The sequence below is a fragment of the Chiloscyllium plagiosum genome, chromosome 1 (assembly GCF_004010195.1).
Source record: "Chiloscyllium plagiosum isolate BGI_BamShark_2017 chromosome 1, ASM401019v2, whole genome shotgun sequence".
NCBI lineage: Eukaryota > Metazoa > Chordata > Chondrichthyes > Orectolobiformes > Hemiscylliidae > Chiloscyllium > Chiloscyllium plagiosum.
In genome coordinates, this window is record NC_057710.1 from 134052046 (window position 1) to 134065840 (window position 13795).

A 13795-nucleotide genomic window follows, 5' to 3' on the forward strand; every position below is an offset into this window, starting at 1 on the left:
AGCCTACTGTGGGGAACCTTATCGAATGCCTTGCTGAAATCCATATACACCACATCAACCGGTTTACTCTCATCTACCTGTTTGGTCACCTTCTCAAAGAACTCAATAAGGTATGTGAGGCACGACCTACCCTTCACAAAACCATGCTGACTATCCCTAATCAAATTATTCTTTTCTAGATGGTTATAAATCCTATCTCTAATAACCTTTTCCAACACTTTACCAACAACTGAAGTAAGGCTCACTGGTCTATAATTCCAAAAAGGATGTTGCCAGCCAAAGCTCACTTTTTTTGCATGTCCTGGTGTTGTGCCATCTAATTACTCTTTCTTCCATTGTTTACAAAGGAATAGTGTAAATGTGAAATACAATGGGTTTCAGTTACTTTTTAAGAGTACAGCAATTCTTTCCTGATTGCACTTGCAGAGATACAGAGGAGATTTATTAGGTTGTTGCCTGGGCTGAAGGGTTTGAGTTATGAGAAAAGATTGAATAGGTGGATTGTTTTCCCTGGAGCTGCAAAGGTTGAGTGGTAAGAGCAAATTACTGCAGATGCTGGAATCTGTACTGAAAGCAAAAAGTGCTGGAGATCACAATGCGTCAGGCCGCATCCATGAAGAGAAAGCAAGCTAACTTTTTGATTTTAGATTACACTTCATCAGAGCTGAAGTTGAGTGTGTTTAAGGTTATGAGGGGCTTAGATAGGATGGGTAGGAAAACACTTCTTTCAATAGTAGGGGGACATTAATTTAAAGTAAGGGATAGAAAGTTAAGATCTCTGTTGTTCCCAAAGTCACCATAAAAATTAAAGACTTTATAAATGTACACGCAATTTCCCAATTTATAATATATTTGTTTGCAATAAATAGTCATCCTTATTAAGCACAGAAACCTAGTCTGAGATTTCTGTCAACTTGAGTCTAAAATAAAGGTAAATTGGCCACAGATAAATAAGTATAAACCATCAATATGGAACCCCCCTTAGTTCAAACTCTATTCCTTTCGTAAACTACATCCCCACCCACACCCCAAACAAGCACACAAACAGACACAAAGAAAGCATGGGTGTTATAATTGGAGTGAAAGTTTGTGATGGCAATTCAGTAGTCCTTGTTTGTATGATTTGCTGAGATAATCCTTTTGCAGAATAAAATGCTGTTTCTTGGTCTTTCTTCTCCAAATGACTTGTTTGCAGATGGTGCAGAGTGATTGGTTCACATGTATACAGGTCTTTGACTTATCAATTAAAAGTCACAGTTTACAGCAAAGGGAAAGGGGAAACAAACTGTTTATCTTCAGACTCTAGATGCTTTGTTACTGCAGACCAAACACAACTCCTTTCCTCTCAGAGGTCCCATTGGATTCTCTCAAACATTGATGCCCCTTAGCTGTTGAGCTGCCTGGGAACCAATTCTGTAGTTGTTGGCTGCTAGAATACTTTGGCATTGACTAATAGTCACTAGTCCACAGACCAATCAGTTGCTTGTTGCTGGCCAAAGCTCCACAACACTTGCAACGAATGTTAGAATGAAAGATTATAGGGGATATGCAGGAATGTAGAATTAAGGTTAAAATTAAATCAGATCTTATTGAACAAAAGAGAAGGCTCAAAGAGCCGAATGACCTACTCTTGTTTCTTGTTGGTGTATGTATTTGTTATTTCATGTTCTTAAAGTGCTGCAATTTTTCAACAACCCTGGTTTTTAAAACAGTCCTTTCTCCATTTCAGTCCACAGTCGAATGGTGCAGTAAAATAAAACGATGTTCTTATACAGTATTTAGACGTTCACTGTGTTACCATAGACTTTAGGGAGCTAGAAAATTGACTTAGTGTATTCAGGTCTTTGTTGACCAGCATGGTCAGGATAGGCCGAAGGACCTCGTCTGTGGTGTAACTGTCGGTGAGTCAAACCGTGGTTTCTGCAGGGAAACCTGCTGAGTCATTCTGGCATCCCAATGGGGCGAACACGATTCCTGTTATATTCGCGGTAACTGCAAAGTTTGACACCAACTTTCCAGCTGCAGTAATAACAAATCTGCACCTTTCATCATCTCCTCCCCCCAGAAACAGACTAATTAGTAATTAATACAATCCGTTTAAATCAACTGACGGATTGTTCGTAAAATTGTAGTCAAATTCCATTTGGTAGAATAAAATTGTTGAAAATCACAAAGGAGAAAATTCAGTTGTGTTGATTAAACATTGTCTAGAAAGACCATCGCTCTCCCCAAATCAGGTAATATTGATTTGCATTTGGTTTACATGGCACCTGCTTCTCATATTTCATGGTAAAAATATTCTTGCAGTTTCACTTGCTCCCAAAAAAAATGGAAATAAGGGTTGCTCACAATAGTTTTCATTCAAACAAATTGCCGCAATTTTTTCCGGAAGTGCATCTTTTTATGCTCACAATGCGTCAAAACGAAGTAAACCAAGAAGCAAGTGTGGTATATTTAAGAAGCGTTTACGCTGGGAGTTGAGGACATAGATCATGACGGGTTGATTATATGTACTTCTCTTTTGTTTAATGTGGTGGAGCGTCTTTGATAAGACCTGCATTTGTTGCCTTTCTTGAGTGTTTATTTATGTGCCTGAAATCATATGGAAATGTCATTTTGCGATAAACCGATAATTTTGGCTGTTTTGTGTCATTCTCAACTAGGTCGGTTTGCATCGAAAGGTGAAAACTACACTATTACATCCTTTTCCAGTGACTTTTCGTTATTATGTATTCAGTGCTGGGAGGCATTTTAATTGAAGGATTCTCTTGTTGATAAGTAAGTCTTCCTCACTTGCAGTCTAAAGAAGTCGTATTAAAATCTAAACGTTTTTTCTGTTTATTTTTCCATAAGATTATCAGATCTATAAATAGTTCATGTTTATATTTCAGATCTCCAGCATCTACAGTGCTTTGTTTTGTTTATTTCCTTACTTTTTGAATACTTGAGTTACCTTCCTTCTGACTTGGTGTTTTGGTGCTTGATATTGAATGCTTTCATTATCCCACACCCTCCCAGTAAGGTCACTCTGTAATGACCCAGCTTCTCTTCTACTGTACAGTATCTGTTTATTTCAGACCAGAACTCCAGAACTCAAAAACTGCATGAATCCATGTAAGAATCTGTAGATCCCTTTTTTAGATTAGAATCAGTCCGAACATTGGGGCACTGACAGCCTCACACAGGGCACCTCACACCTCCAATACATTATCTGGCATGACACCGAATGTTAAAGTTCACACGAGGATGTAACTTTAAGAGCGTTCTGGAATCTACGTATGAAAGAACTGAAACCAACATGCCCATTCTAAAAGATGAGAGACTTAAACAATCCAGGTCTTTTTCAACATATAATTTCAGTTACATCGCATTGTATACTTTTGCTATAAATTGTGTGTCCTACGATCTTATACTCCACAACCACCTGATGAAGGAGCAGCACTCCAAAACCTAGTGCTTCCAAATAAACCTGTTGGACTATAACCTGGGGTTATGTGATTTTTAACCTTGCCTAAAACCTGCTCACTTGCTGCCTGCTCATTTGCTTCACCGAAAGTTATTTTTTCTTTCGATCATTTTTCCCAGGTATTATTTACCTTTGAAATCTTACCAATTCCCTTGAGCATAAAGGTGCCTTTAGACCATTTCTTATGTTCTTAATTTTTTTTGTGATCTCTTACTGAAACAATGTATTTCAATTTTACTGCAAACTCTTGATTTTTTATTGCCCATTCCTCTGAGCACCCTTTTTTCCTTTCGATCAGTTCTAACTTACCCCTATTTTTTCTTCACCTCTTTGTGTGCAACATTGTGTTAACGCATGAGTATGTTTTTTTTAAAACCCTGGAATCAAATGAAAATAACATGCTTGCATTACTACATTGGGGAATGGAAGGTTTCATGTTTTGCTTCATGAGGGCTGTAGCCAATTTTTCAGTTTGACGCAAACCAGGAAGCGTTCCTGTGCCTCGAAATTGTTTCTGCTGGAGATGTCCCGCCCCTAGAAAGTGCAGTACACTAGCAAATCAACTCCCAATCCAGTTATTAAATCGCTGCTTAGTTGTCGTCTATTCAGATCACGACCTTCTTCAACATTCACAGTAAGACACGGGCCAGCTGCATCACGTCAATGTTCCCGTTCTGAGTTGGTCCCCTAAGCCGTCAGCAGCTTTCAGAATGCAAAACCTTCAATGTAGAAGAAGGATAGTATCGCTCCCGCTCTCGAGAACTCAAATACGTACCAGTGGTAGATCCCTATAAATAACGCAACTTGATATTCATTTTTCTGTTCCTCCTCTACTTATTTTCGTTTGTCTCTACCTTCACAATACCAAATTGTGCACGTTTTCCTCTCTGCCTCTGGTCTATTTATACTTATCGCAGCTTTTCACTGTTTCGACTTATCTACATTTATCACTTTTCACTGTCTAGCTCCTTACTCTACACCCTCACATTGTCCAGTTAATGTTATCTTTTTTCTCGATTTCTTCCCCATTTCCCTCCCATTGTGTTTCTTACTTTCTACATATTCAATTTTCATTCTCCACTAACTTTTACATTATTTATCCACGTGCTTTTTAGTTACATTCGACTATGAGTTAGGAAGTTGGTGTCCCATTCTACATTATCCAGACTGATATTCCAGTCCAATACTGAGAGTACTGCGCTGCCGACAGTGCTATATTTTGAATGAGGTCGTAAACGAAAACTTCCTCTGCCCTGTCAGCTGGACACAAAAATTCCAACCATCATATTCGATGAAAAGCAGGCCAATATTATCCCAATATTAATCAACTGTCAACTAAAAACAGATGGCCTGGTGATCGTTATTTCAATGGGCTTGCTGAGCACAAATTGGCTGCTGTGTTTCCTAAATTAAAACAGTGACTCCACTTCGAAAATACTTCAGTTAACTTTAACGTCCTTAGTTGGACGTCCAGAGGGTGTGAAATGTTTTGTATATTTCTTTCTCGCTTTCAGTCTTTCTATCCTCTGTATCTATGCTATCTCTGTAACACTGTGGCTTTACATCTACGTTGAATATACATGTACATCTCCCTCTGTACCAGTCGATATTTTTAATGTACAAATTTCTATTTTCTCTTAGCTTCCATGCATTCTTCGACTTTTTCTATAATCACTTTCTCCTCTTATCAATCTCCGCATTATATAACAATTTCGCTGTCGCTGCTGTTAAATTGTTTCTTTATATTTTCTATTGTAATTACAGATCTGAGACTTTATTATCGTGATTTTATTTTTGCATCTCTTTGTATCCGTGTTCTCGTTAGTTCTTAATTATCACACCATGTTCATCTCAATTGTTTCGAATTAAATTAATTTCTGCGCACGCCGGTTTTCCTTCTCTTCATTTATTCTCTGTCTAGAATTCTATATTTGTCTATCTGTAACATCTTTACTTTTCTATAATTTCTCTGAATTAACATTTGTTTTCTCGACTGTAACGAGATTTTTGTTTTCTGAATGTCACCTTCTCCAGGCAGACTTTGCTTCTCATCCAACTTCAGTCCTATCTCTACACGACTATTCTCACTTTTTGTAAATGACTCTCTCTTACTTCTTGCATTTCTCTGCTCATCTGCTTCTCCCAAAGCCTGCCCCAATTCTACCTCTGTGACCCCAGTTCTGTATGGCTGCATTTGTTCCCATCTCTCTCTGGCTAGCGCTCGGTTGCTGGTTTTATGCTCAGTCTCACTTTATGTGCGCAACACACCCTTTGCTGAAACTTCACAATCTCTCTCTGCCTGCGCACTCTCTCTGCACCAGTCCCTATGCTCCCCTCCCCATCGTTCTAATGACTCTCTCTCTCCCTGGTGAATGGAGGCCGGCTCCCGTGCGCGTGGCTGTCGACGGCTGGCGCATTCTGATTGGCTGCGGGGACCTCGCGCATTAATGAGCGGCACGTTCCGGCCGCCGCCGGGTTCGGAGCTCGAGCCCAGAAACAATGGAGAGACTCTGAGAAGGGGAGGGAGGGAATCCTCCGACGGCTGAGAATGGGGGCTCGCGCGGCGAGTGGCAATCCCCTCTCCCACCCCCTCCACTTTGCGGGCCCGCTGCCGCCCCTCCCCCTCCCCACTCCGAACTGATTGTCTCCCGAGCCTATATAAAGCACGGGGAGACAGGCGTGTGCCAAACACACCGCCGCTTAACCACGAGCTCGCTCGAGGAGAGCTGATTGCCGCACCAGGTCGCGTGCCAGTCAGCTGGTGCACAACATTCATACTTCTCGCAACTTCATCTCTATATTATATGAAGTAAACGCCCTTAGGCAAGTCCAATAGAGAGAGAAAGGACAAGTGTTTCCACAGGAGCATTTGAGAAAGGGGAAACAATTACTTGGGAAAGCATTAGAAACAGAGAATTAGCACTTTTGATCCATTATTCTGAAAGTAAGTTCTGCTGGCATTATTTGCAATTTGTCCAGTTTATAACTTATGGAGTAGATTTACACCCGCCATCCTCCTCTTTAATTCTCTTGCGTTTTTTTTCTCGTTTTGTTTTTTGCACAGGATGGCTCCCCAGTCCGATCGGTGTCCTTACAAAGAGCAGGGCAGCGACAAGTACTTCCAGTGCCCAGCTGCAACCTCCACACTCAGCCGGGGCGATCTGTCCATCCCTTCGGAGGAGGAGATGGATGAGGAGAGTCTCCTGGAGCTTTCGTCCGCCAGGAGTGAGTGCAAGCGACGCCCCAGGGGCCGGGGCAAACCCAGGAGCCCGAAGGTGGTGCAGAAGATCAAGAAAAGCCGGCGCATCAAGGCCAATAACCGGGAGAGGAACAGGATGCACAACCTGAATGGCGCCCTGGACGCCCTGCGGGAGGTGCTGCCTGCCTTCCCAGAGGATGCCAAGCTGACCAAAATCGAGACTCTCCGCTTCGCCCACAATTACATCTGGGCACTCACCGAGGCTCTGCGACTGGCCGATCCTCTCGGTGGCCCCGGAGACTCCTGCTACGATGGAGCCGAACAGCAATACTTAGACTCGGGGCTGAGCAGCCCCAGCCCCGGCGCTTCAGGCAGCTCCTGGAACAGCTTCAGCTCCCCTTCCTCATCCTCCTACACCTGCACTTTATCCCCGGGCAGCCCTGCACCATCGGAAGAAATGTACTTCGGGCAAACCGAGAGCATCTACGCACCACCTAAACAGCAGTCTGACTTTTTGCAAAACTCTTCTCCTTTCCAAGAATTTATTTGAACCCTTCGCTGCAGCTCAATATCGCGTCTCTTTTGTAAACGATTATGAATTCTCTTTATATTGAAACTATCTGGGGAAAAAGTTGGACCTATACTGTTTACATTTCTTACTAGATATATAGGATTGAGATTTGTAATGTATTTTTCAAACAAATGTATTTTTCAGACTGATTCACACGAACTGTTAATGTTCAATGTTGTAGACTTGGCATCTGCCTGCCTTCCCAGAGAGAAGCTCTGTTGAAGGCTGTGGGAATTTGAACTGTCAAACCAAACTTTGCTCAGTGCACTTTGCCCATTTTCCCAGGTTCTCCACAATGCCTTTTGTTCTCTGATTTCTTCTCCCTTCCTCCCCCTTTAGTCTCCTTTTATCGTTTCAAGAATAAGGCCGATTTTACCAGCTGTCTAATATGATTTACGGAAAAAGATGTTGTGGTACGGAGCGAGGTTAGAAGTCATTGCATAATTTGTAGACTTTTTAAATGAATGAAAACGACCGTGTAAATTTAGGTTGAGTGCTTTATCAAAGACAGAGAGAGTGAGAGAGAAGGAAAACACAAGGAGGAAGGCTTCATGCATTATTTATCTCGACCTCCGGGGATGAAGAATTGCCTTTTTTTCCACGACCGAAAAAAATCAGCAGAATAAAACGAACCGACACGGAGCATTAACGCGATCATCTACACATGTGTTCACTTTTATTTATTATAAAAGGAAGATTTCATGCACAAAATGTATATTTTGTATATTTCAGAAGTTTATTGTTGCTATGTATTCGCCTGCAAATCAAATGGAAAGCGTTTTCAATTCGTCTTTTCAATAATAAAAAAAGTTTAACTTTCATATAAATAAGCTGGCAAGTGCGTGGTTCATTGATCAGTGTGAAAAAGAGCAGCTGTACATTCAAGTGACACAAGCTAGTTGCTATTAGGTTATAAAACATCAGAACATACATTTCATTTACCGAACCTATTCACCAAAATATGAGACGTGGAAAACGGCAGCATGACAATGACAACAAACAGAATACAATATAAAACTACAGCCTCTTGTCATCTGTTCTTTTGTTAACAGATCACGCCAAAGTGGGGGATATGTTGGACTAAAAGTAAAAACCACTGTTGCTAAATGCTTTAAAAATTACGTGAAAGAAAATCATGTGGATTCGTCTTTAAAGTTACCGAGAGGAGCTATGAAAAAGTTCGTTTAATGCATGAACTGCGCACGGGCTCTCACACAATTGAAATTTCAACTCCGAAGCACGATACCAACTTCTTGCAAATTACCTGCGGAATCTTTTTGAATGCATACGACGTTTGTAAAATCGAATCTCGCATGTTCACACTTTAAAAACTTTGATTTGATACAAGAAAGCTAGCAGTCACCACACATAAACAAGAGCAAGCTCAACAATAATGCAATACAAATTTTAAAGGGGATTGTTTGTTGGCACGACCTGTCTTTGAAGTTGGGGGGGGGGGGGAATAAACGAACACAAAATATAAACCACTTTTATGCCAGTATTTTTCTTCTAGACATGCATGGGTTGCAATTTGCAGCGTGCAGTTTAATATGGATCATATACAACTCTAGCTCTTCCTTGTTAATTGTCACGTTCTGTTTGGATGTAAACCCTTTCCTCTTTGGCTCTGATCTATAGGGCTGGTCACTAGATTATGGATGATCGCCCTGCGTTTGCACGTGTCTGCGGATTCCCAAGAGGGAAACGTCTCATTATTATCTGGTATCAATCTTCCTCTGCAGAGTGGATGAACGCGACAGCAACAGATCACGAGAGTTCAGCGTATTATGTGCGCCGAAACCTCGGGAGTTCAAAGCAAGTCGCATCTGCATCTGTGGAAAGCCGTTTAAACTGTTCCGAGAATTAGAGTGAGCCATTATTGAACTCGAATTAAGGAGGGAGACGACGGTGAAATTCAGCTGAAATATAAAAGACAAAACAAGAATATCGAACAGATGGCATTACCACATTACAAGCTTGATTTTAATGTCAAGTTATAGAAATGGCCCTTAAATTGAATGGCGGATTAACTCGAACGATAGAATCAAATTTTAACAGTAAACCGTCATATGGTTTTCTAATATCCCAACACCGTTCGATTGCAATAAACATTTGGGGCGAAATGTTTAATCCTGTAACGCGGGAACTTCATGAGGCTGAGGTAAAAGTTACGAAGCGCCAAAATATTAAGATATCAGGCTTAGTTTACCATTTCTAAACAAGTCCCCTTTTTGACAATAAAACATCCTATTATCTAATACTCTACTTATCCAGGCTACCAGGCTAAGAAAATAAATGGTGACAATTACTCAGTGGCAGGGCGATGTCACTTCACTTCAAAAATCTTTACTGAATGCAGTCTTCACCTTAGATTTATTAGATCTAATACGACCCTTCTCCGTAATGAGGTAATTACGCTAGGAGGCTAAATGGATGCCAATGTAAATAAATACTGTCAGCCCCACGTGTAATAACTTAATGTGCATATTCATTATCTTTAACATCTTCACTTTTGCTTGTTACAAACATTCGTTTAATCATCACATTGAGAATGCCAACATATTCTTATTTAATTGCATTCCGCCTTATTTCCTAAAATAATTGACATGATCAGTCTCTGGACAGATTCCTATGACAGTAAGGAATACTTATCAACAATATTAGAGAAATATATAGTTTGTACAAGCTGTTAATTCATCCCAAAGTGAACTCATTAGTGCAAAATCCACATCAATCGCCAGTGGACTTCAAGGTTTGCATACATACATATACAGAAATAATGGCACCCAAGCAAATACACACGAACAGCATATATTCCAACAGAACAAAAACAATAAAGTATGTATTTTGGAGAAGGAGCAGGTTGCAATCTTATTATTTCACAGTAGGTCTAAAGGTCTCCTAGCCTATTTTGTTGAAAACCATTGCAGTAACGAACCGTGAAAGAAAGTGGGTAAAAACTGAGCAATAAGGTAAAAAGTGTGAAAAAAAAATTAGGAAAATTAGGTTACGGAAATAAAACGTAAAGTTTCCAGCCTTGGGCTAGGACTGCCAGATAGGCTGATGCATTGTTTTGCAGCTTGGCAGGAGGTTTATTATGAGCCAAATAATTCCCCAAAAGGTTTTGCATAATCACTTCTTTGATGTGACTTGAGTGTCAAAAATCAGCCATTACCCCGGAGTGTAAAAAAGTACCAAAGCTTTTACAAAATTGACAGTGTGTGGCAAACGTCATAAATAGATTTAACCCACGGCTTTCCCAAGTCCCTTTAATGATTAAATATAAAGAAAGACAAAAGATAGCCCTCTTCGTCTCGGCCTGATTGATCCGATTGTTCGTATTCTGATACTTTTAGGAGCACGTGTGGTTATCTGAGTAAGATATTCACAGAGGCTCAATTAGGAACAGTCAAACCTTCCAATCAATACACAATGCGACCATTCTACTGACTCATATATAGACGGCAATATCATTTATCCTCTTGTTTATCACAGTTTACTTTGTTCAAGTACGTCCTGAAATAATTACAGATTTTTGTTTTCGGTATATATAACATTTTTCCTTCCCAGGCAAGGACTTTTTTGTTCACATTTAGCCAATAAATACAATGAATAAACAAAAATGGTAGAGATTGACACTTTGAAAATGCGGATTTCGAAGAATGTCAATACAATGAGCACGGTTCTAACCACAATTGTCAACAAGTATCTTCCCACATGATGTGACAATTTAAACTGCAAACTTATTTTAAAGCAACTTAGATAGAAAACGGCCATCTTCAGTTTCGGCTGTTCTACAAATTTCAAAGATGCACGGTATCATCAGACACTACAGCACATCTTAGAATTATAATAAACAAATATAAATAATTGGTAAACGATTAGTACAGTTAGGACAGTTTAAAGAATGGAAAAAAGGGACAAAACACGACTGGAAAATGTTCAAATGAGTTGTGGGTATGGATGGTGAAAATGGGTGATAGAATTCTTTCAAGGGGAAGGGGGAGTTAGCATGGGAGAGACCTTTAAGGAGGGAGACGGGGGGGCTAAGGGAATGAATGGGAAGAGCAGTAAGGTCAAAACTTGTCTTGGTGTTTTCCCTGTTGATCTAGTTAGGGGAGAGAGATGAACATTTCAAACACAGAACTGAAACTTGTGTTGTTTTTAGCTAGGTGTCAATTTCGTTGAGTTTCATGGAGGGATTTTCTCAGCGAGGCCTCGTGAGTTTTATGATACCATTGTCCCAAACTCATTGCCCCTCCCTACCTCAACCTCCTCACATGTGATGCTAGCTGAATTATACCACTGACCCCTGTTTGGAATTCCTGAAATAGATTGCCGTCTCTGGTACCCTTGCCATTTTTGAAAGGCTGCTGGAGAAGCACAGTCAGGCTGGAGCTGCCCTAAACAGTTTGTGACATTTGCTCCAGACATAAGAGATAGGAGAAACTGACTCCCTGCTTTGTGAACAGGCAACTGGATTGGACAGGGCAGTGAAGAGAAGGGCTATCCTCTTCCCACTGAACTGGCAGAGGAGGCCATGTGACCACACTATGCCAGCCTGGTCCAAGGTTGCCATCCAGGTCATGTGATCTCAGCAGTGAAGGAAGAAGGTTTCCTCTGCTTGGTCAGAGTAAGTGCTATGATTTTCTTTCTGCTACCTCACTTACTCAATGTCTACTACTACAATCACCTCATACCAAGTTTCATGCTGTATCATAGTCATTATTGCATTCAACTTTTTCTCTCTCTTGCTCTCTCCCATCTAAGGCCCCACTCTCCTAACTCTGCATGGCTTCTGTACTGCATACTCACTTGTTTCGTAGATCTCATTACCTTTCCCCATCAGCACCAGCACTAACAGTTGTGCCACCCACTTCTATCTCACTCAAATGCTCCTATTTCCTCATTGCAGGAGAAAGCAGCTCACAATTGGGCAGAAAGGGCCAAGGTAGGTAGTGGGCTGCCCAATATTGTAGTTGTTGTTTATAGCTGAAATCATTTCAACTAGTAAAGTTGCAGGCAAGGATACTCAAGAGTAACTTAAATTGTGGAAACTGCATGACTGGAGGATATTGCTGAGACTGGCTGAGAAAATACCTTGGAGTGCAGATGAGGATGTTGGAGTTACAAATCTTAACAAATCAATTAATTGCTGTACATACTTGGAAATATATCAGGCAATATTCATGTTTAGGAAGAAATAATTCAAAATTACTGATCTTTTCAAGCAATGGGCAGATAAAGTTAATTTTAAATTATACTTACTTTATAAAGTAGTTTTCCAACAACATAAACATATAGGAATAAATAGAAACAATTGAGAGTGATATTAACATTCAAGTACTAATAAAATTGCCACTACAGTTATTGAAGCCAGCTAATGATGCTAGAGGTGTGTGCACAATAGTTAAAATAGACTCGTCTTTACTACTCCCTAGCCCACCCAAAGTAATTTCCTTCTTTCACAGTTCAGTACCAAAATTCATATTTATCACTGTAGAGGGTCAATTTGAAACATTTGAGGTTATAATTAACCAACATCTTGTGCTGTACTATCAAAGGAAATATCCTGTTCAGCACATTACAACTTCTTAATCTTGCCATAGATCAATGGGTTTAGACAAATTATAGTTGGACTTTACCATTTCATGGAATAAGGGTGGAAGGATAGTTAAATAATCCAAAGCAATTCCATGGGTGCAGCACATTAGTATTTCTTAATGATGGCATTAATTTCTATTACCTAAATTGTTTTAACTGTAAATCAATGTCAAGAATATGCCACATTTGTCCAAAGTTTAATTTTTGCAATATAAATCATATTCTGCCACATTTCATGCAGAAATACATGTTTCTACATTCTCCATGCATTTTCCCCTAAATTTCACCATCTTAAGGCATACCAATTCCTGTTGTCCCTTAAACTGCTGATGATTCTTCTGATACTCTTATGCTGACGTTTTGATTGTACTTTGTGACATAACGTGGCAGAAAAATGCAAAAGATTACCAACCATAACCAAAATTTCAAGCCCTGCTTTTAGTCTTTTTTCTACAAGGAAGATTTTCTGCAGTCAATATACCTATTCGGTTGATGCTGAAAATGTGTTGCTGGAAAAGCGCAGCGGGTCAGGCAGCATCCAGGGAATAGGAGAATCGACGTTTCGGGCATAAGCCCTTCTTCAGGAATGAGGAAAGTTTGTCCAGCAGGCTAAGATAAAAGGTAGGGAGGAGGGACTTGGGGGAGGGGCATCGGAAATGTGATAGGTGGAAAGAGGTCAAGGTGAGGGTGATAGGTCAGACTAGGGTGGGGGCGAAGAGGTCAGGAAGAAGATTGCAGGTTAGGAAGGCGGTGCTGAATTCGATGGATTTGACTGAGACAAGGTGGGGGGAGGGGAAATGAGGAAACTGGTGAAACCCGCGTTCCTGCCTTGTGGTTGGAGGGTTCCTAGGCAGAAGATGAGGCGCTCTTCCTCCAACCATCATTTTGTTGTGGTCTGGCGATGGAGGAATCCAAAGATCTGCATATCCTTTGTGGAGTGGGAGGGGGAGTTGAA

At 40.5% G+C, this 13795-nt stretch overlaps 1 protein-coding gene across 1 annotated transcript; it reads left to right on the plus strand.

The window, feature by feature from the left end:
• The first annotated feature begins 6171 nt into the window (after window positions 1-6171).
• LOC122555848 (neurogenin-1-like) lies at window positions 6172-8668 on the plus strand. The gene is made up of 2 exons (XM_043702055.1): window positions 6172-6410; window positions 6531-8668. The coding sequence occupies exon 2, from the start codon at window positions 6532-6534 to the stop codon at window positions 7213-7215; it is 684 nt and encodes a 227-aa protein (XP_043557990.1). The 5' UTR covers window positions 6172-6410; window position 6531; the 3' UTR covers window positions 7216-8668.
• Window positions 8669-13795: the final 5127 nt, after the last annotated feature.

What these genes read in the sequence shown, in the direction of transcription:
- LOC122555848 (XM_043702055.1), top strand. Translation starts at nt 6,532, where the DNA reads ATGGCTCCCCAGTCCGATCGGTGTCCTTACAAAGAGCAGGGCAGCGAC.